This window comes from Colobus angolensis, unplaced genomic scaffold (assembly GCF_000951035.1).
Source record: "Colobus angolensis palliatus isolate OR3802 unplaced genomic scaffold, Cang.pa_1.0 Scaffold327, whole genome shotgun sequence".
Taxonomy (NCBI): Eukaryota; Metazoa; Chordata; class Mammalia; order Primates; family Cercopithecidae; genus Colobus; species Colobus angolensis.
In genome coordinates this window covers 699,030-721,446 of record NW_012116566.1, presented here as the reverse complement: position 1 = coordinate 721,446, position 22,417 = coordinate 699,030, and the positions used below count along the sequence as shown (strand labels likewise).

Here is a 22,417-nt window from a genome sequence, read left to right as displayed (position 1 = left end):
CCATCCCCGCCTCCCCCGCCAGCCGGCCCGGCTCCTTCACCTTCCCGGGGGACAGCGACTCCCTCCAGCGGCAGACGCCCCGCCACGCGGCCCCCGGCAAGGACACTGACCGCATGAGCACGTGCTCGTCGGCCAGCGAGCAGTCCGTGCAGTCCACCCAGAGCAACGGGGTAAGCGCGTCGGGGGGCCCGCGCCCGCCCGCCCCCCTGCCTCTGTCCCGCCAGCTCCTCTAAACGCCGCCACGGCTGTCCTCACTAACTCGGCTGCCCAGCGCTCTCCGCCGCCCGCTGCGGCCTCTACCCGGGACCGGGCTAACCCTCCTGCAGGCCAGCCCATGGCGCTACTAACTACTCCTTGCTTTGTTCGTGTCTTCTAATAAGAGCAAGCCGATCATTAACCTTCTCAACGCAGCGTCTTTTGGTTTCTTCCGTTTCCAACCAGCAGAATATCTTCTTGGAACTTTCTTTTTTAACCTCTGCCTTCCTCACGCACCTATTTTTTGGAGGGGTCCTTTTCCCTGCTCTCTACCTCCTGTTTAAATTGAAACCTGTACACTTTAAGCTTTTTGCTCATCGCTTGGTTTTGCTCTTTTATGCCTTAAATTATCTTTGCGGCATTTTTGACTCATCTGCTGGGGAAGATCATTCCCTCAAGAAAACTTCCAACAGCAACTCAAAGCAAACTAAGATGACAAAATGGGGGGAAAGAATCTGTCCACTGGGAACGCTTTACGTCACCGTGTTGCTCTGGAAGACAGAGACTGCTCTGGGGCACCTGGCGAGGCGGCTCTGCAGTGCAGGCCGGGGCCGGTCCCTGCGGCCTGCTGGGCTCTGGCCTCCTTTGGCCCATCACTCATGCCGCCGTCTCAAGCACAAGGGTTGCTGTGGTGGGTTTTCCCTCTGTTTCCTGCTTCCTCACTGCCCTACCCACCTGTTTCCTACAGGGCAGATGGCCTGGCCCGTAACACTTTCCTGAAGGCATGCGTGAGTGAATAGAACTGTTCTAATGAGTGTATGTTTGAACGCTTTATAAATTTTTAAATACATTTCTCTAAAAGGGTCTGTGTCTCTCTTTATATTAAAAAAAAAATCTAGCTTTTGCATGTCTTTCTCTTTCCTCTGGACTTATTAATGCCTTAATTGGTTTGACTTGGTCTTATCCTTTCCTACTATTTTTTGTTATGTATTTTGTTAAACTATATTTAATTGGAGAAGAAATTAACAAATGGGTCTTAATACATTTATTTACAACTGAATGGCCGGGTAGGCATCCGCTGTCATGGCCACCGTACTGTGTCCTGCAGAGCAAGGCGGCCTTTCAATTAAGTTGGACGTGCTAGGTAGACAAGTATGCTAGGTGGGTGAGCACAGATTTGAGTCTGGTGGGGAGTGGTGGGGAGGTGTAGTCAACCCAGTGATGGGCTATACCCATCAGCACTTAGTTGGATACTCAATATCCAGGTGTGGCCTTATAGCTGTGATCCTCACTGAATCTGCCAGTTAACATCTGGAGCTCATCATAGCCTGGACACGTTCCCATTCAGCACAGGCGACTTCAGAGGCTGTGTTTCAAAATTAACACTTCAACTGCTCCAAGACAGGAACCAATGCCAGTCTTCTCTGGACATTCATGAGAAGACATGAAAAATGGCCACACCCTGGCTGCATCCCGAATGCTCTCTCTGAGGCCAAGGCGCAGCCTGCAGAGGGCACGTGTTCCCGCGAGCTTTAGGTTGGGAAAGTTGCCTTTGCTTTCTCTCTTCCTCTTCCCACTTGTTCTCCTGTGGCAGGGAACCTGGAAAGGGAGCTCACTGAACAGGATTTCAGACAAGTCAGAATGCCTTACAGAAAGGCCCTAGAGGCCTAGGAAGACTCCAGAGCTCCGAGGTGGGGCTTTAAAAATGCCCTCCAGGCTGGGCACAGTGGCTCACACCTGTAATCCCAGCGCTTTGGGAGGCTGAGACGGGTGGATCACAAGGTCAGGAGTTCGAGGCCAGCATGATGAAACCCCATCTCTACTAAAAATAAAAAAATACTAGCCCAGCATGGTGGCACGCACCTGTAGTCCCAGCTACTTGGGAGACTGAGGCAGGAGAATTGCTTGAACTTGGAAGATCATGCCATTGCACTCCAGCCTGGATGACAGAGGGAGACTCCGTCTCAAAAAAAAAAAGCCCTCCAGGACTCTGAAGTATATCAGTTAGAAGGGGCCGCAGCCCTGCCTGACCCCCACGTATTTGCACTTCTGTCCCCCTGGAGATCTGCAAGGGCCTCCTTCCTCCTTGACCACTTCTGTCAAGCTGTCTGTGGTCACAGTCAAGCAGCTGTGCCCAGCCCACAGCCCGACTCCTTCTTCTCCCTTTAGATGTGCAGCTTCTGCAAAGCTCTGCTGAGAGCAGGAGTGACATGCATGTGGATCAACCCAAACCATGACTGCACCAGTCCTTCCTGTGGCTCTGTGGTCTGGCCTTTTGGCCTCCTTTATTGGGCAGCAATAAAAGTGCACACACATTGGAGTCACTCCAGTCCTGCCTTTCTTGTACAGGCCAGGTGGCCAGTGCCAGCTCGCTGACCTTCCACTCTGAGAGACTGGTAACCACGCCCACTGGGGTGGGGGGTGGTGAGAATTAAGTAGGATAGACTTGAAATGCCTAGTACATAGGAGGTGCTCAGAAAATACCAATAGTTATGATTCTAGTAGCAGAATACTCTAATTATGAGATTATAGCTTGGTATATTACCAAAAGCAGCTGTGCTGCAGAAGTTGTTTTTTTTTTTTAATATTCTTGGAAATTTAGCTTTGTAATGTCAAAACTCTTGAGCATTGCCATATAAGTCAGAATACTAAAGTCCGTGCTGAAAGTATAATGCATAAATGAGTATGCACAAGTCAAAGCCTGCCCTGTACAGCATCCTTTTTTGCTGAGGAGCCACAGGCAACCAGTGGGCACCCACAGGGACAAGAACGGGAAGCAGACTCCTCCACGGCAGAGACAAGGAACAGGAGCTAGGCAGCACCGCCATGTTTTAAGTATGCATCACAGGTCTAGATTCATAGCCCTGGCACCTGGAATTCCCAGTGGCTGGCGTGTTGGCTTTCTCAGGCTTGACCTCAGGGAGGAGGGCTGGAGATCTCTCCTCTCTGGTCCTCTTGGCCAGCTACAGCAGTCCACCACCTGCTCCAGCATGTCCTGATACTGGCTCAGTAGACCAGGGCTGAAAGGCGGTAGAGCAGGGTTGTCTGACTAATTGCATCTGCACTCACCCGGGATCTGCCCAGGGCGTCGGAGAGCCCAGCAGAAGCTAGCACCTTTGGAGTCTTGGGAATCCATGAACATCCCGACAGTACCCTCAGTGGAAGCCTTTGAGCACAAGTTCACGGGAACGAGGCGCCAGATGCTGTTTCTCATGTCCTGACTAGATAGAGGGGACTTGGGCAAGATGCAGCTTCAGGAGTTGTCAGGGGATCTGCATTTCTTCTCCACCCAGAACCATAGGCCACGCACTAGTTGGGAGTTTGGAACAAACACTGCCGTTTGTGTTTCTTCTCAGCAGCTGCCACCACTCTGTGTGTGGCATGGGTAGGGCCTTAAGAAATCTTCTCTGTCTTGCTATTGCAATCCTGCCTCATGGACTGGGCCACTCACCACATACTGAGTTCCTGCTGCATGTCAGCCCTGTGGCTGAAGAGATCGGGTCCCACGGGGGCAGCGGCATAAGGGTGGGGGTACACATCCCACACCAGAATCCGTTCCCAAAGCTTGAGTCACAGCACCTGTGGCGAGCGGCACTGGGATGTTTTGTGATGTGTTCCCGTAGCAGCAGAGCCTTGGGAACACTTGAGTCATGCAAGCTCCTAAGAGTGACACCCAGCAAGTTCATACGCTGGAGACAGAGTCACTCTCCATACAAGCAGAATAGTGATAGATTTACGTTCAGGATTTCCATGTTCTTCTTTTTAAAGAGAAGTAGTAGAAATGATTAAGCATGTCAGCAACGAGCTTCCAAAACCAAAGAGTCGTTATTGCAGTGAATTTTTTAAAGAGTATCCTTAAATTGCTTTTTAGAGAAATCGCATTTTCAGTTATTGAAATAGGTGCACACAGTTAGCCAGAGGGTAAAGGAAACGTTGAAAGTTTCTCAGTGCCGGCCTGGTGAGCCCTGCACAGGGTCGTGGTGCCACGGGGCACACTGACAAGGGATTTCATGTGATCAGGTCTCGTTTCAGTTCCTCCCTGCCTTTCTCTGTCTTCCTCTGTCCCTCTGCAGAGTGAAAGCAGCAGCAGTAGCAACATCTCCACCATGTTGGTGACACACGATTACACGGCAGTGAAGGAGGATGAGATCAACGTCTACCAAGGAGAGGTCGTTCAAATTCTGGCCAGCAACCAGCAGAACATGTTTCTGGTGTTCCGAGCCGCCACTGACCAGTGCCCCGCAGCCGAGGGCTGGATTCCGGGCTTTGTCCTGGGCCACACCAGTGCGGTCATCGTGGAGAACCCCGACGGGACTCTCAAGTGAGTGCCTGACAGTAACGGTGGCCTGGCAGGCAGCAGAGGGAGGGGGCACAGCGCCCATGAGGCACACGACCTCGGATGGGGTAAGCGTGTGGAAGGGGGAGCCGCGCTGGTGTGTTAGTACAGGCTCAGCTCTGAGCACGTGGGAAGATGGACGGCCTTCCGTCTCACACGCTCAGACTCACAGGGTCTTTGAATAATCTGCATTTAGAAACAGTCTGTTCTAGCACATTGCTCAGGAATCCCATTTGACAGCTTTTTGTGTTGGTCATGACTCAAGAAAGTGTTGTTGTTTTTCTTTTTAAGAAACCTAAGGGGAAAATATCCCCTATCTTTGTTTCTCTGAAATACATTCTCAGGCCCCATATTAGTCAGGGTCCTTCAGAGGAGCGGGACCAGTAGGGAGTGTACGGAGATGTTGGCGTAGACACAGGCTCACCCCGGTTTTTTGTGTGCTTTGCTTTAATGTGCTTTGAAGACATTGCCTTTTTTACCCAAGTTTTGTGACAACCCCTATGTCAAGCAAGTCTCTCGGTGCCATTGTCCAACAACATATGCTCACAGTCTGTATCTGTGTCACATTTTGGTGATTCTCAAATATTTCACACATTTTGTTATTGTATTTGTTACGGTGATATGTAGTTAGTGATGTTTGATATTACCATTATAATTGTGTTGAGGAACAATGAACTGCACACATACAAGATACCAAACATCATAAATGTGTGTTCTGACTGCTCCACCAACTGTCCATTCCCCCATGTGTCTCCCTCTCCTCAGGCCTGCCTGAGACACAGCAATATCGAAATTAGACCAGTTAATAACCCTGCAGTGGCCCCTAAATGTTCCAGTGGAAGAGTAATGTGTCTCTCACTTTAAATCAAAACCCAGAAGCTTAGTGAGGAAGGCATGTCAAAAGTGGATATAGGCCGAAAGCTAAGCCTCTTGCACCAAACAGTTAGCTAAATTGTGAACACAAAGGAAATAAAAGTGCGACCCCACTAAACACACAAATAGTAAGAAGGCGAAACAGCCTTTGCTGAGACAGAGAAAGTTTGAGTGGCCTGGATAGAAGATCAAACCAGCCACAACCTTGCGTTAAGCCAAAGCCCAACCCAGAACAAGGCCCCATCTCTCTCCAGTTCTATAAAGACAGAGAGAGATGAGGAAACTGCAGAAGAAAAGTTGCAAACTAGCAGAGGTTGATTCATGAGGTTTAAGGAAAGCTAATCCCGTAACATAAAAGGGTTAGGGGCTAATGCAGCTGGTGATGTGAAGTTGAATCCAATGTGCATTTACCCTTCTGAAAATCCTGGGGTCCTTAAGAATCGTGCTGATCATCACACCTTATATACCAAAAGGCTAATTCAGTTAAGAAACATGAAGCCGGTTTTGCTGCATTGAGTAGCATTTTCCTGAATTTGATGGTAGTTTTTACAACTCTTCCTCTCCCTGGAATGCCTGCTGTGGCAGAGGCACCTACTCTGCCTGTGCTCTAGAAATGAAACAACAGAGCCTGGCTGACAGCACATCTGTACACCACGTATTTACAGCACAGTTTACTGAGTATTTTAAGCCCACTGTCGACATGTACTGCTCAGAAAACAAAAATTCTTTCAAAATATTACTGTTCTTTTACAATGCACCTGATCACCCAAGAGCTCTGTGCAAGGAGATTCATGTTCCTTTTTTGCCTGCTAAGACAACATCCGTGCTACAGCCCATGGATCAAGGAGTAATTTCGACTCTCAAGTCTTATTTAAGAAATGCATTTTGGGCTGGGCATGGTGGCTTACGCCTGTCATCCCAGCACTTTGGAAGGCCAAGGCGGGCGGATCACCTGAGGTCAGGAGTTTGAGACCAGCCTGACCAGTATGGTAAAACCCCGTCTCTACTAAAAATACAAAAATCAGCTGGGTGTGGTGGCATGTGCCTGTAGTCCCAGCTACTTTGGAGGCTGAGACAGGAGAATTGCTCGAACCCGAGGGGCGGAGGTTTCATTGAGCCTAGATCATGCCACCGCACTCCAGCCTGGGCAAGAGAGCAAGACTCTGTCTCAAAAAAAAAAAAAGAAAAAGAAAAAGAAATGCATAAATACATTTTGTAATGCCGTAGCTAACATAGGCAGTGATGCCTCCAGTGGATCTGGGCAAAGTAAATTGCAAACCTTCTGGAGAGGAGTCACCATTCCAGATGTCATGGAGAACATTCATGAGTCATGGGAGGAGGTCAGAATGTTAACAATTAATTAACAGTAGTTTGGAAGAAGTTGATTTCAACTCTCATGGATGGCTTTGAAGGTTTTAAGACTTCAGTGAAGGAAATAACTCAGCTGTGGCAGAAACAGCAAGGAAAATAGGATCAGGAGTGGAACCTGAAAATGTGCCTGAAGAGCTTCAATCTCATCATCAAACTTGAACAGATGTGGAGCTGCTTCTTAGGGGTGAGCAAAGAAAGTGGTCTCCTGAGATGGAATCTACTCTTGGTGAAAAGGCTATGAACACTGTTGAAATGCTGGCAAAGGATTTAGAATATTACATAAACTTAGCTGATAATACAACAGCAGGGTTTGAAAGGATTGATTTCAATTTCCAAAGAAGTTCTACTCTGGGTATAATGCTGTCAGTGTCACATGCTGCAGGGAAGTCTTTTGTAACAGGGGGAGTGGTGGCAAACTTCTTGTTGTCTTACTTTAAGAAATTGCCACAGCCAGGCCGGGCACAGTGGCTCACACCTGTAATCCCAGCACGTTTGGAGGCTGAGGCAGGTGGATCATAAGGTTGGGAGTTCGTGACCAGCCCGGCCAACATAGTGAAACCCCATCTCTACTAAAAATACAATAAAAACATTTTTAAAAAGAAAATAAAAGGCCAGACATGGTGGCTCACGCCTGTAATCCCAGCACTTTGGGGGGCCGAGATGGGCAGATCACAAGTCAGGAGATCGAGACCATCCTGGCTAACACGGTGAAACCCTGTCTCTACTAAAAATACAAAAAAGAAAAACAACATTTGGCAGGCACCTGTAGTCCCAGCTACTTGGGAGGCTGAAGCAGGAGAATAGCATGAACCCATGAGGCAGAGTTTGCAGTGGAGCCGAGATCGCGCCCTGCACTCCAGCCTGGGTGACTGAGCAAAACTCCGTCTCAAAAAAAAAAAAAGAAATTGCCACAGCCACCCCAGCCTTCAGCAACTACCACCTTGATCAGTCAGCAGCCATCAGCATCGAGGCAAGACCCTCCACGGGCAGAAATATTACGACTCACTGATGGCTCGGATGATAGCATTTTTTTTTTTTTTTTTTTTAGCAAATAAAGTGTTTTTAATTAAGATGTGTGTATTTTTTAGACATAATACTATTACACACATAGTAGACTCTAGTATAGTATAAACAACTTTTATATGCACTAAGAATCCAAAAATTGATGTGGCTGACTTTGTTGTGACTCAGTTTATTGTGGTGGTCTGGAACCAAATCCCCAGTATCTCTAAGGTATGCCTGTCCAGAAACGGATTTATGATAAGAAATTAGTTCACGTAGTTGTGGAGACTGGCAAGTCCAAATCTGCAATGTGGACCAGCAGGCTTCAGACCCAGGAGAGCACGTGGTGCAGGCTGAGCCTGAAGACAGTCTGCTAGAGAACGCCCTCTTGCTCGGGAGACCAGACTTTTTGTGTTCCCTTAAGGTCTTCGGCTGATTGGATGAGGGCCATTCACCTTAGAAAGGGCACTTTCCTTTACTGGACCCATCCAAATGTTCATCTCATTCAGAAACACTCACAGGAGGACCCAGAATAACGTTTGAACAAATATCTCGGCATCCTGTGACCCAGTCAAGTTACACATAAAATCAGTTCTCACAGGCACCTTTATATTTTCATCCTCAAACTTGAAGAGATTGTTGGTTTTATCTCCTGGTTCTTGAGAATCACAGGAGCATTTTCTCTAACAGAGGTCACTGTTCGTAGAGGATTTCCCATCCCCCTGCACACACATAAGTTAAATATTCCGCTTTTCTTTAACACTTCCAGGTAGCACTTGGTGAATATTGGAAAGGCGTAATACCCACAATGTGTTCTTTTCCCCTAGGAAGTCAACATCTTGGCACACAGCACTCCGTTTAAGGAAAAAATCTGAGAAAAAAGATAAAGACGGCAAAAGGGAAGGCAAGTTAGAGAACGGTTATAGGAAGTCACGGGAAGGACTCAGCAACAAGGTATCTGTGAAGGTGTGTTCAGGGGTCTTCAGGAGCCCGTGTCATCCCAGCATGAGAGAAGGGATCAGGGAGGGCAGAGACTCTACAGACCTGAAGCTGGGCTTGCTTATGACCTCCCTGCCACCCACCAGCCCTGTGCCCTGTGTGTCCTATAGGGTCTTGTTAGGGGCACTACGCTGGCCGGCACAGGGATGGGTGAGTCCTACAAGCAACCAGGTAGACCCCTGCACACTTCCGCAAGTACACCTGTGGCTTCTAAAGAACATGGTTAGGTTTGCAAATGAAGCACAGAGACTCGCTTCTCAGAAACAGCGGAGATGCAGAGGAGCTATGGCTCAGGCTTCCTTCAGTGTTCCTGCCTTAGAGCAGAGGGGAAGTGGCTAGATGTGGGGGCGCATATGGGCTCCCTGGCTGTGACAGATTCCCTTGGGGACAACTTCAGTCAGCTTGAGTCCTGTAATCAGGTATCTCCTGAAAGGGACTCCGAGCGCCGGGAGCCAGGGCATTGGTGGCTCTGCATTAGGAAGGCATCTGAGGACCAGCTGGACTCAGCCTGTAGCATGAGAAAAACACACGTCTAAGCAGTGTTTCTGTGTTTGTGGGTAGGAGGAAAAAGACCCACCCAAATTAGTGTGCATGAAGCTTTTGAGTGCAGTGAAAAATGCGGTCTGTTTTGATTGATGTCCAGGCAAGTCAGTTTCTACAAGTCTTTCAACAATAATTGTAGCCCTGGAATGAAAGTAATACACCTTAAAGTAGCTGATTTCAGTTAATGCTTGTTTGCTGTTTCCATTTCAGCTTCTCAATCCCAACTACATTTATGACGGTGAGTTCTGTTCTTTTTCTTGTAGTCCTAGAGAAGATTCTAGATCTATGGGGCATGTTTCAGAGTACTTGAGTGTGGCCTCTGGAAATGGGTTTTCCGTGGCGCTCTAGGCGTGCATAGCAGGTTAGGTCCTATCAGTCTGTCGGGGACATGTGGGTGGGTGTGGAGGAGGAGCCAGGACTGATGGGCCTTTACCAACTCCTTTCCCGTGCAGTTCCCCCAGAATTCGTCATTCCATTGAGTGAGGTCACGTGTGAGACAGGGGAGACCGTTGTTCTTAGATGTCGAGTCTGTGGCCGCCCCAAAGCCTCAATTACCTGGAAGGGCCCTGAACACAACACTTTGAACAACGATGGTCACTACAGCATCTCCTACAGGTGAGGGAGGCCCACTCCTGGTGGGTTTCGCTGGCTGGGAGCACCATCTTGTCTCTTGGCAACTGGAAATTCCTCCTTCATGGATAGATTTCTTTGGCCACCTTCGGCACTCCACTTCTTCCATGAGAGCACATTTCACGCCTGGGTGTACAGCTCCTCATCAGCACTTGAGCTCCTGCCTTCCCTTGATCCTGAAGGAGGAGGCCAGCGCTGATGGCCACGTGCTCAGCTTTTCTCACGCCCAGTGTGTTCCCATCTGTGCCGCAGTGACCTGGGAGAGGCCACTCTGAAGATTGTGGGCGTGACCACGGAAGATGACGGCATCTACACATGCATCGCCGTCAATGACATGGGTTCAGCCTCATCGTCGGCCAGCCTGAGGGTCCTAGGTAAGCACCGTGCAACGAGGATTCTACGTGACCCAGTGGGGCACGTCTTCCAGGAGTCTCCGGAAGTCCTGAGTCTGCCCTCGCCCTCCATGTGGCCTGAAAGATAGAACAATAAGTCATCTGTGGGGCTTCAAAAGAGAATTGGAAGTAGCAGACCAGAGTGTCCGGGGTGGCGCAGCAGAGTGACCTCTCGGCACCTTATGTAAGGTCGGGGGAGACACCAGAGCTCCTGTTGCTGGGAAGAGGATGGGGGCCTGGCTGGTGAAGGCCTCTGGCTGCCCACCACGGGGCACCAGGGCCCCCCTCCCCGACCAGCCTCTGAGTCGGAGCAGGGTGCTTTCCGTGCTCTTAGTACTCAAAACACTCATCTCCAGCTACCCAGCTGAATCTGGATCTGGTCTAGGTTGGTCTCACGTAGAATGGGCATGGGAAAAGCAGGAAAGGAGATGCGCAGGCCTGTGCCCCTCTGAGACCCTAACAGCAACCCTTCTGGGTGGATGCGCCCCCTCCTTACCCTGTCCAGGAGGAACCAGGCCCAGGGCTGCTCAGCAGCTTGTCCAGAGCATCTGACTAGGAGGCCTCTGCCGTGGGGCCTGCTTGCTCTGGTCTGAAGACCTTGTTCTCTCTCCTCAGCTAAACTGCAAGCTCCTTGGGGCAGAACCCATATCTTAGGCGCTTTCAAAATGTTCTGTAGTTGCCTGACGTAGATAGCTGCTGAGAAAGGCGTGGACTGCTCTCTGCTGCCATCTTGCGGAAGGCCGGCTGTGCAGTACTGGGCTCTGAGGGTTCCCATCCATCCTCCAGCTGCGCCACAAATGGAGCCGCTTCCAGAGGACAAGTAAAACCCCAAATAAAAGATCGATTGAGTCCCAGAGCACCCTGTGTGTAGACAGTAAGCAGAATTTGTCTTAGAACTTTTGTCCCAAATATCTTAATTTCCTGTTTTTAACAGCATTAAATCAGAAAACATGTTCTGATTTTTTGAATCATGGAACAAGAAATTTTAAAATCTAGAATTTGGCAGTAAACAATAAAAAGTAAAGGTTTTCTAATTTTTAAATAACACAGAAATTACACAGGTGATTTTTTTTTTTTTTAATAAATCACTAGCAAAAGCTAAAGGACTTTAGAAAGGTAGACTATTCGGCCAGGCGTGGTGGCTCACACCTGTAACCAGCACTTAGGGAGGCTGAGGTGAGTGGATCACGAGGTCAGGAGATAGAGACCATCCTGGTTAACATGGTGAAACCCCATCTCTACTAAAAATACAAAAAAATTAGCCAGCGTGTGGTGGCACACTCCTGTAGTCGCAGCTACTCGTGAGTCTGAGGCAGGAGAATCACTTGAACCCAGGAGGCAGAGGTTGCAGTGAGCCAAGATTGTGCCACTGCAATCCAGCCTGGGCGACAGAGTGACACTCTGTCTCAAAAAAAAAAGACTTCATACCGAGGAAATGCAAATGGGAAAATAATCAAAGTGTATGGTTAATTCTATCACACAAATTCAGCTGCACCCCTAAAGGTTTTCAGAAGAATTATGTGAACTATTCCAATATGATCTTAACTATTTCCAGTTGTTCTCTGAGAGAAGCCATTTTGTTTGCAGGCATCAGTCATTTTGTGTTTTGTTTTAAATCTACCCATGGCTCCACTCCTGTCCGCCTGAGGCTATTCCTGCACCCACAAGCTGGGGTGGGTGCCCTCATTCTGTCCAGCCTTGGCTGCCTTGCAGAGCCCCAGTTCTCAGATGCTCAGGAAACAAAGGCTTCTTCTAAGCCCAGCTCCGGCTCAAGGCAGGGAGCTGGTCAGAGTCTGGGCTACGAGAGGGAGTCCTGAGGCTGGAGGCATTGGCTCTGCACCCTGAGGACACGTGCAGGCCCCCAAACTGTCCAAGAGAATCATCCAGAGAGAGCCCTGTCATGCCACCAGCCAGGGCCAAAGTTTCTGTTGATGAGAAAAGGGTGCCGGGTGCAGTGGCTCATGCCTCTAATCCCAGCACTTTGGGAGGCCAAGGCGGGTAGATGGCTTGAGCCCAGGAGTTGGAGACCAGCAACATGGCAAAACCCCATCTCTACAAAAATACAAAAACTTAGCTGAGTGTGGTGGCGCACACGTGTGTGGTCCCAACTATCCTGGAGGCTGAGGTGGATCATTTGCCACTGGGAGGTTGAGGTTGCAGTGAGCCGAGATTGCACCACTGCACTCCAGCCTGGGTGACAGAGCAAGACCCTGCCTCAAAAAAAAAAAAAAAAAAAACCCAGGGAGAAAGGAAGGTGTGTTTTAGAGGAGCCGGGGAGCACCTGCCCTCTGTGGTGCTCTGTCTCTGGATCTGGTTAGTGGACACCGAGTTGCCATTTATGTTTGGTCCATTTTTCTGTATATATGTAATGCTCGAATAAAAATGTTTATTTAAAAAAAGAAAAAAAACACCAAGCCCTTTCAGTTAAAAAAAGAAGAAGAAAAAATACTTTTATGTAAATAATAGTCCAGTATTTCTTTTTTGTTGTCGTTGTTGAGACGGAGTCTCGCTCTGCCGCCCAGGCTGGAGTGCAGTGGCCGGATCTCAGCTCACTGCAAGCTCCACCTCCCGGGTTTACGCCATTCTCCTGCCTCAGCCTCCCAAGTAGCTGGGACTATAGGCGCTGCCACCTCGCCCGGCTACTTTTTTGTATTTTTTTTAGTAGAGACGGGGTTTCACTGTGTTAGCCAGGATGGTCTCGATCTCCTGACCTCGTGATCCGCCCGTCTCGGCCTCCCAAAGTGCTGGGATTACAGGCTTGAGCCACCGCGCCCGGCCAGTCCAGTATTTCTTAATGTGATTTGGTAGATGCTTCAAATCTGCCTAGTGAAATAATTTTATTTTGATTAATGATTCTCTATCAGTACTCCTTCACCTACACAGTCAGAATTAGCCTTACCATTTCTACAGCACTTTAAAGGGGTGCAAATGTGCCAGCATTCACAAAATGACTGCGGAATGAAACGTAGCCTTTGGTTTGAGCGATTGAAGTGATTGTTGCTTCTCGTGTGTCCTTCGGTGAAGATTTGAGGCTTTGTGTGTGCCGGGCACTCTTCTGGTTTCTGGGAGGCTGCAAAGGTGAATCAGACGTGGGTTCGCTTATAGTCATGTAGCGGTCAGCAGCGCTCCTGTGACAACAGTGCTAGCTGGCAGCACATGGCACCCATTGGGACTGCCCACTGCTATGCGAGGACATGATTTCCAGCCATGAGTGAGTCAGGGAAGGCACGTGGAGGAGGTGGCCACCACCCCAAGGAGCCCGATTACACAAGTCAGCTTGGACACAGTTTAAGGAAACGCATTCCCAGTGACAACCTGGGGAGAGGTGAAGAAGCCCAGGTGAGGATAGGGGTGGACAGATGCTCAGCCTGGGCCGGACTGCAGGTCAGGCGAACGGGCCGAAAGAGGAACTGAGTGGGGAGAGGAGGCTGGATGAGCGGGGTCAGGAGGCCCAGGCTCCCATGGAGGCTTAGAATCACAGTGGCAGCTGTGCTTCCCAGGGGCTGCCTGGCAGCGGAGCCACGTGGGGCTCCCCCACTTAGTGCTTCTTTTCACAGGAAGGCTCTAGAAAGGATGCTTTCTGTTCCTGTGGACGTGTACACAGGATTCATTACTAACAGGTGATTTACAGTGGGCACTTTTATAATAGAATTCTCTTTGTGGTGTATTTATGATTTATTAACCATGTAAAACTCTGTGAACGTTAAGTAAATACTGTGGACTCTTGATCTCTCACGGCTGTGAAAGGAGGCGTGGGGAGGAGAGAGCGGCGTAGCCTCGAGGCGGTGCGGCCAGGTGAACAGGGAGGACCATCTGTAGCACTGCTGTCCAACAGAAGCGAAAAGAGGCCACATGTGCAAGTTTAGATTTTTCTAGTAAACACATTTTAAAAATAAAAGTAAAAGCAGTTTTTACTAACATGTATGTAATTTGAAAAATTATTAGTGAAATATTTTGCATTCTTCCTTCACACTAAGCCCCGGTGTCTGTGTGTCCTTTATGCACCCACCACATCTCCACTCATGTGGGCCATGTGGCAGGCGCCCGGGGGCCATGTGCAGCTGCTGTGAGGGACAGTGCGTGGCGATAGCCGTCTTACCCAAGAAGCTCCACGGGAAACAAGTTCAGGCAGGTGCTGTTCTTCTTGCAGGTCCAGGGATGGATGGGATCATGGTGACCTGGAAAGACAACTTTGACTCCTTCTACAGTGAAGTGGCTGAGCTTGGCAGGTATGATGTACAACCCAGAATGCCTTCCGAAAGAGCAGAGCGCAGGGAAGACATACCAGAGAGTGCACGGATGAAAGCTAAGCCGTGTTATCTTGCCAGCAGTTGGAAGCTGTGTGTCTTGCATTTGAATCGTGACTCTCATTGCCTTTAGATGCTAAACTCTGGGGAAGTGAGGAAGCCGTTTTCCTCTCGGGTTCCAGCAGAGAGGCCGAATGCCGCAAGCCAGCCCTCGGTGGGGAGAAGTCGCTTCCCTCTGTGCGTGTAGAATAGTGGTAGCTCTGTGCCAGCCTTGGGAGCGTTCAGGAGTCTTGCAGACGCTTCCTGTAGTTCTTAATCCTCTTGTGTCCTTCACGTTTCGCTTGTGCGTGGAGACTTCAAGGAGCGACAGTAAAATCAGATGGGGTATCAGCGTCCTCCTGCACAAACTAAGAGAGGTCTCCCATCTAGGGGGCTCTTTCTCTTCATGAGGGGCAGCCGAGCCAGGGGTGGCCCAGCAGTGCCATCAGACAGCCCGGCTCTCTTGGCTCTGCCTCCAGGGCCACACAGCACACATATCCAGGTGCTGTGTCCCGTGTGGCAGGAAGAGCAGGGTCAAAGGAGCATGGCCGCTTTCCTTGGTCCTTTTGTAAGAACTCCCCCAGAAGCTCCAGCCAGCAGCACCCTCTGGCTTTCATTCCTGAGGCCATAACTGGTCACACGGTTCCCGTTGATATCTCTGTCCTCTGCCTCTGGCTGCATAAAAAGCCACACCAGCACATGCTGTCTTAGCACAGTGGTGACGTGTGCCTTCTGGTGCGGTGGGCAGATGGGCCCGTTATTCTCTTGGCCCCTCCTGGCCTGGTCAGCTGGTGCACCATGCCCCATGGGTGTCAGAGGCCTTGTCTGGGACACTGGCTCTCTCCACATCGACTTTCACCCTGGGCCTCCCCACGTGAGGGCAGTGGCATTCCAGAACGGCAGGAGCGTCAAGGCCTCTGAAGGCCGAGCCTCAGAAATCAACGGCCAACGTCCTCCACACCCTGTGGGCCAGAGCCAGCCCCAGGCAGCCCTGATTCAAGGGGAGGAACAGCCCCCACCTCCGAGTGAGAGACATGGCAAAGCCATGGCCTTTAACCCTGTACACAAACTGCCCACCACAGGCACATCTCTGGTCCTCACGTGTGCAGAATGCACTTACCCACCTCAGGCCCCATCTGAGGTCCAAAGCCTCATCCAGATCACGATGAGGTGTGACCAGCCCCTGGCAGTGGGTCATCAGGTGCAGCTCCAGGGTCCTCGTGCCTGCCCCACACTCACACCCACAGGGTCGAAGCTGAGGCAGTGACCACAGCAGACGCTCCTTTCAAACGTGCAGGGAAGGGTGGCTGACGGGAGGCGTGAGCAGACATCCCAGCTTCTGCACGTTGTGGAGAGCAGAGGGGAGCCGCCTGGCAAGGCCGAGGCTCAGAGGTCTTGCCCTGTCACTTCTACCACACGCGGTGCTGTGAAGCAGCCACCAGTGTAAGGAAACCAAGGCTGCCTGGGAGGGAGGACCAGCAGAATCGCACGGCTGCGGGGACAAGGACAGATTTGGGGAACGGCCATGGCACCACAGCTCCTCCATGGGGTGGCCAGGAGAGCAGGGCCTCCGGACAGGACCGGGCCACCACACAGCCAGTCCATTTAGGATAACAGAGTCTTTCTCGGTGCCAGACCTCAGCAGCCTCTGCAAATGGTCTTCTTGACGTATTTTACAGGGGCAGATTCTCTGTCGTTAAGAAATGTGATCAGAAAGGAACCAAGCGAGCAGTGGCCACTAAGTTTGTGAACAAGAAGTTGATGAAGCGCGACCAGGTCACCCATGAGCTTGGCATCCTGCAGAGCCTCCAGCACCCCCTGCTTGTCGGCCTCCTCGACACCTTCGAGACCCCCACCAGCTACGTCCTGGTCTTAGAAATGTGCGTACACACCTGGCCTTCCCTCTCCCACTCTCTGCCTCCACTTCAGGGGGTTTTGTTGTTGCCATTTGTTCTCTAAGAAGGATAGAAATTGGGTTTTTAGAATTTACAGAACTAAAAAACATCTTCACTCTCACAGCCCACAGTTTTCGAGCCTTCCAGTAACGGCAGAAAGCAGTGTGGTCTTTACGGGGCAGCTGCCTGGTGAAGGGCAGTCACTCCTAGGGTGGAACGCCTGACACACCCAGCCAGCCCGGAGGCGCCCTCCCATTTCTGAAGGTCCCGTGAGGCCAGGCTGTCTCTGGTGCTGAACTCAAGCCCCGATTAGTGGTTGGAGGCTGACCTGATACCCCCAAGCCTGTGCAGGGGCAGCTCACCCCGGCTCAGCGCTGCCCCTCAGGTCTCCTGCCAAGGGCAGGCCAGTTGGATGGGAGGGTAACACGCACCTCCCTGCAGAATGGCCTCCACAGAGGGGGCGCGGGCACACCAACCAGAGCTGCCCCACTGGTACCGTTGTACTTACTGGGCTCCTTTATAAGATCAGAAAATGATTCAGTCACATAAAGAAAAGTTTGAAACCTGTGTCCCTCAGGAGCTGTTCTCATCGAGGTGTGGGTTCGCATGGAAATGTCGAGAGCTCACGCTGGGGGTGCGTCCGGCAGGGAGTGGCCGGGGGCCAGGGATGCCGCCCAACCTCCTCCAAGGCAGGGACGACCCCCACGGATTCATCCGCCCCAAACGTCTGTGCATTTAGCTTTGAAAAATGTCGATTCCTCCTTTTTAGGGGGAGTCATTTTATACATTTACTTGCATTTGCAACTTCTTTTCCGTGGGGAAGGGTAAAACCTTTTGCCGCTGTGTGGAAAGTTTGCATAGCTCTTCAGTGGGAAGGATAGGATTAGCAGGGCACCCCCCTGGGGTCACGCAGGGGCAGACTCAAGCTCGGGGCCCTCGCCCGCAGGAACTCCCTCCAGGCCCTGTACCTGATGTTGTAGTTATTGTCATTTTTTTCTCAAAGAAATTATGAATGCCTCCCCATACCCTTCCCGGGACAAGGCTGCCACAGGGTCCCGTGTGGCCCCACATGCAACCTTACCAGCTTCCTCGGGCAGCCCATGTGCCGTGGGTGACACTGGATGTCTCAGGAAGGCCTCCCACCCATGGCTGCACAGCTAAAACCTCCCCCAGAACATGGGGACCTGCTCCCAGCCCCTCTCCCAAGAATAGAAAATACATCTCGTGGCAGAAGGACGGACGGTGGGGCGCCTGAGGCTGAGCAGTGTGGACGGAGAGGAGGTGCACGGGCCTGGGCCTGGCCTCAGTCCCCGCCCTCCCTCTCATCGGCTCATTTCTCACCCTGGGTATCCTTAAAAGCGGCATTGGCTTCGGAGGGTTGGCATGGGGCCGACATGGTGCGATGTGTGTGGAAGAGCTGACGTCCAAGCCGAGGCCTGGCCTGGGCGCCTCGGGACCTGGGAGGTCTCCTTTCTGACTCCAGACGCTGGTGACCAACAGCCACTGCTCACCTTCCCCAGGGAGTTTTAACAAGACTGTGGCCTGAGTGCTTGTCATCAATCTCCAAGGCCTTCGTTTCTGGACTGACATTTCAGTGCTTTCCGCCGTCATTTCTGGGAAACAACATGGTTTGGCCTCACCATGCTGTTAATAGGATCTGTTTTCATGACACAGTTCTCCAGTTCTCACAGGCCACTCCCCATTACTAGACAGGCAGCTGAGCGTCTACAGATTTCTGTTTTGCAAAGAGCAGCATAGGCCGGTGTTGAGAGAGGCGGGGCCAGACCACCTCAGTCCAGTCCTGGCTTCTCCACCCTGGAGCGGTGGACCTTGGGCAAGTTTCATGCTTTCTCTGTGCCTGAGTTTCCTCATGTGTCAGGTGGGTACAGCAAGGCCCACTTCACAGACAGTCATAAGGATTAAATGAGTTGATAGAAGGCGTTGAGCCCCTGGCACTTGGCAGTGCTGGGGAAGTGTTTTTTTAGTATGAACAGTCATTTCAGAGGAGGAAGGCTTCTGAGTCCAACACTGAGCACTGACTGGGCCACCTGCTGCCCAGCCTGTGGTTACGTGATCTCAGTGAGGCTTCCCGTGGCCCATTTTACAGGTGAGGAAACTACAGCTCCAAGAAGCATGGTCTACATGCCTTCCTTCAGCAGATACCACAGGATGCCTGCTGTGCCTGGCACTGCCGGCAGCCAGGCCACGCCATCCCCCGCAACAGGCGGGTTTGGACCCTTGACTGGGCCGCTTTACCCCTGGCTTCCCTCTTAAGATGGAGACACCATGTTCCCCACTCTTGTCTTCCCATCAGAGCTTCACAAAAATCCCCTCCTTGTCTGGTCATACCTTAGAGGCACAGCCCTGAGATCCTGATGACACATTCATGACAGGTGACAGATCTGACATGTTTACTTCTTACTAGCCCGAAGAGGTCTGGAAAGGAAAGCACATCGTAACAGTCACCTCCTGCCTCTGTAGGGCCGACCAGGGTCGCCTCCTGGACTGCGTGGTGCGATGGGGAAGCCTCACCGAAGGCAAGATCAGGGCGCACCTGGGGGAGGTTCTGGAAGCTGTCCGGTACCTGCACAACTGCAGGATAGCACACCTGGACCTAAAGGTTAGTGAGGCCCCGGGCAGGTGAAGGGGGGTCCGAGCACACCGGCTTGGCCATGCGGGACACAGAGCTCCCTCTGAAGCCAGGCCAGGAGTCCCCGAGCGACTAGGGACAAAAAGGGTAGCAGGGGCAGCCGATTAGCACTGGTTACTAATCTCTGTTTCTAAGCGTTTGCATTCAGTGATGTACAGTCAGGAATACACTGGGTAAAACGCTGGAGCCCTCCCGGCCTTCCACAACTTTCAGAAAGTCCCCATGAGTGTTGCCCGGTGGGTGTGGTGGGTGCACTGGTAGCTTAGGCAGGAAAGAGAGTATTCCCTTCGGTGCTGGGAGGGAAAATGAACACCCAGCTTCAGAAAGCAGCCTGGTTTCATTAGGCTCCTTGGCCCTTAGATCTCCAGAGAGAGCTGCTCTGTGAACCTGGGTCCCAGCTCCACTGGGTCGTCTCTTCCTCCTCACCCTGGGCTGGCAGCTGAGGGTCTGGCCTGCTTTGCACATGCATGGCTTGTCCTAGTTGACATCATAGATTCCTTCCACCTCACCGTAGAGTCCCGCCCATCATCCTGAGTAAGCTTAAGACTGGACTGGTCTGAAAATGACAGTTGTATTCTGTCTTCCAGCCTGAGAATATCCTGGTGGATGAGAGTTTAGCCAAGCCAACCATCAAACTGGCTGACTTTGGAGATGCTGTTCAACTCAACACGACCTACTACATCCACCAGTTACTGGGGAACCCTGAATTCGCAGCCCCTGAAATCATCCTCGGGAACCCTGTCTCCCTGACCTCGGATACGTGGAGTGTTGGAGTGCTCACATACGTACTTCTTAGTGGCGTGTCCCCCTTCCTGGACGACAGTGTGGAAGAGACCTGCCTGAACATTTGCCGCTTAGACTTTAGCTTCCCAGATGACTACTTTAAAGGAGTGAGCCAGAAGGCCAAGGAGTTCGTGTGCTTCCTCCTGCAGGAGGACCCCGCCAAGCGTCCCTCGGCTGCGCTGGCCCTCCAGGAGCAGTGGCTGCAGGCGGGCAACGGCAGAAGCACGGGCGTCCTCGACACGTCCAGACTGACTTCCTTCATTGAGCGGCGCAAACACCAGAATGATGTTCGACCTATCCGTAGCATTAAAAACTTTCTGCAGAGCAGGCTTCTGCCTAGAGTTTGACCTATCCAGAAGTTCTTTCTCATTCTCTTTCACCTGCCAATCAGCTGTTAATCTGAATTTTCAAGAGAAAAACAAGCAAATATAACTGATCAGCTGCCGGTATGTTCATCGTGTGAAATCGCATTCCAAGTGAGCTGTGCTCAGCAGTGCTTGGACACAGAGCTGCAAGCTGCGCTGGGGTGGAGGACCGTCACTTACACTCTGCCCAAGGCAGAGGTCGCATTGCTGTATCACAGTATTTTATTCAGGTTTCTGCAAAAAATAAAAAGATACTTTTTTAAACAAACATGAATAGAATTTTGCAAATTTAACGTTTTCAAGATTTATTCAAGGAAACAAAATGCCTATGTTCAACCACTGGTGTTAACGAACAAAGACACTGTGCGTCTCTGGGGCAGACGCACCCAGGTGGCGGCCACTCCCACGGCCTTGTCCAGGGCTCAGAGTCCACTCGACTCTGAGCTTTTCCAGGCGCCTCGTCTGTGTGCGTCTCACACCAGACGTGGCTTCTGAAACGTGCATTCAACCTCAAACTTTTGCATAAAATAGAATGAATCGTTTTGCTCTGATGAAATGTAGGCCTTACTTGTATATAAGACTGTTCCTGCCTTCGGTCTGTGGTTTTCCCACCTGCCTCCCCTACCCACCCCCCACCCACCGCCTGGGGCTTCCTCTGGGGGTGCGAGGGTGTGCTCATCAAATGAAGACATCAGGTTGGGTCCTGCCCCGCTGCCCCTCCCCCTGTTCCTGCCCCAAGCCGTCAATCAGATTGTTGAGCAGTACACAGTCAGATGAAAATACTGTAAATGCACTCATTGGGGGTTTTTTGGTTTTACTTCATATCATGTGCAATGTTGTGGCTTTAACATTTTATGCAACTATTTATGAAGACCTCTGTTGTACCTGTAATAAATATATAGAAAAAGCACATACTTCGTATGGTGAGCTTTATGGTTTTGTGTGTGTGTTGGGGTTGGCGGGTGGGTGGGTAGGGTCGTAGCCCTGTGCCATCGGTTCAAGGAAACTTTTCGTGAAACTTGTTGGTTTTGAGGACTGTAAAAAGTGATTTCATACTCTGAATATAAAACTGGATAATAGGGTAATGTTTTAAAATTTATTATGCTATTATTCAGAATGCCAAAGTATTATTTTTTTTCCCAAAATCAGTCTGGACATTTACTACTTTTTAGACTTTTTGACTTTCAACTTTCTGTACAAAAATTGGCTGGGTTTTGAGCTTTTGGTAAGAAATAAAAGCCGATTAAGCACCGGCCGCCCCGCGGCTGGTACCCAATGCCCGAGTCACTGTGGCAGCCATTCGCACTGGCGTGGGGAGTCCTTTCAACTCAAGGAGGCTGGGTTTCTGGGCACCCTCGAAGTTCTCTGGATGTCTTTTTACCTTTCTTGTGTGAACTGCACTACAAAAGAGACCAGCCCATTTCCCAAGCCAGCCAGACACCTGGGTCTTGAGCCATAAACTGGCGTAGTTAAGCTTTGCAGCTTCCGATGTATTTTATTTATTCTTTTGTTGGGTTTTTGTTGGTTCTTGTAAAATTGTACAGAAACTTTTTAAAAGAAATTGGATTCAAAACTGGATGTGTATTCGTAACCTCATAATTTTTATTTGTGTATTGTTTCTTTTATTATTTCAGTTAAATTTTTACATTATTTTGCATGTATATTTCTTTGTACAGAGACCTTACATGTTTACACAGTATGATGTGATGTAAATATTTTATTTTGCCATCAGTTATTTTAAAAAATTAAACATATTTGCCTGATTTTTGTGTTAGGCTTTTTATTTAAATTGGTCACTGTTGAATCGGAAAGACAGATGGCTGAGGGAGAGACTGACACAGAGACTTCTCATGGGTGGGAGGTGGCAGAATGTACTGGATTGAGAACCCTCTGTACGCGCTCAGAAATGGGAGTCGCTCAGCCTCCTGCAGACTGGTTCAGACACCACGCTCGAGACCCTGGTATGTGCCAGAATGTCGACTGACTGTGCACAGCGAGGCTGTAGCTTGTCCCGGTTAAAATAAGCGAGGCTGTAGCTTGTCCCGGTTAGAATAAGTGAGGCTGTAGCTTGTCCCGGTTAGAATAAGCGAGGCTGTA

At 50.5% G+C, this 22,417-nt stretch overlaps 1 protein-coding gene across 1 annotated transcript in view; it reads left to right on the top strand.

Annotated features, from left to right (window-relative positions):
* The window catches only part of TRIO (trio Rho guanine nucleotide exchange factor), a 237,590-nt gene extending 215,507 nt beyond the window's left edge, over window positions 1-22,083 (top strand). The window contains exons 50-59 of the mRNA XM_011951774.1: window positions 1-170; window positions 4,269-4,516; window positions 8,605-8,743; window positions 9,530-9,557; window positions 9,772-9,934; window positions 10,202-10,323; window positions 14,492-14,570; window positions 16,307-16,507; window positions 19,004-19,142; window positions 19,760-22,083. Of these exons, the coding sequence (XP_011807164.1) occupies window positions 1-170; window positions 4,269-4,516; window positions 8,605-8,743; window positions 9,530-9,557; window positions 9,772-9,934; window positions 10,202-10,323; window positions 14,492-14,570; window positions 16,307-16,507; window positions 19,004-19,142; window positions 19,760-20,302 (1,832 nt within the window). The 3' untranslated portion in view covers window positions 20,303-22,083. The remainder of the gene's footprint in view (window positions 171-4,268; window positions 4,517-8,604; window positions 8,744-9,529; window positions 9,558-9,771; window positions 9,935-10,201; window positions 10,324-14,491; window positions 14,571-16,306; window positions 16,508-19,003; window positions 19,143-19,759) is intronic.
* The last annotated feature ends 334 nt before the right edge of the window (window positions 22,084-22,417 follow it).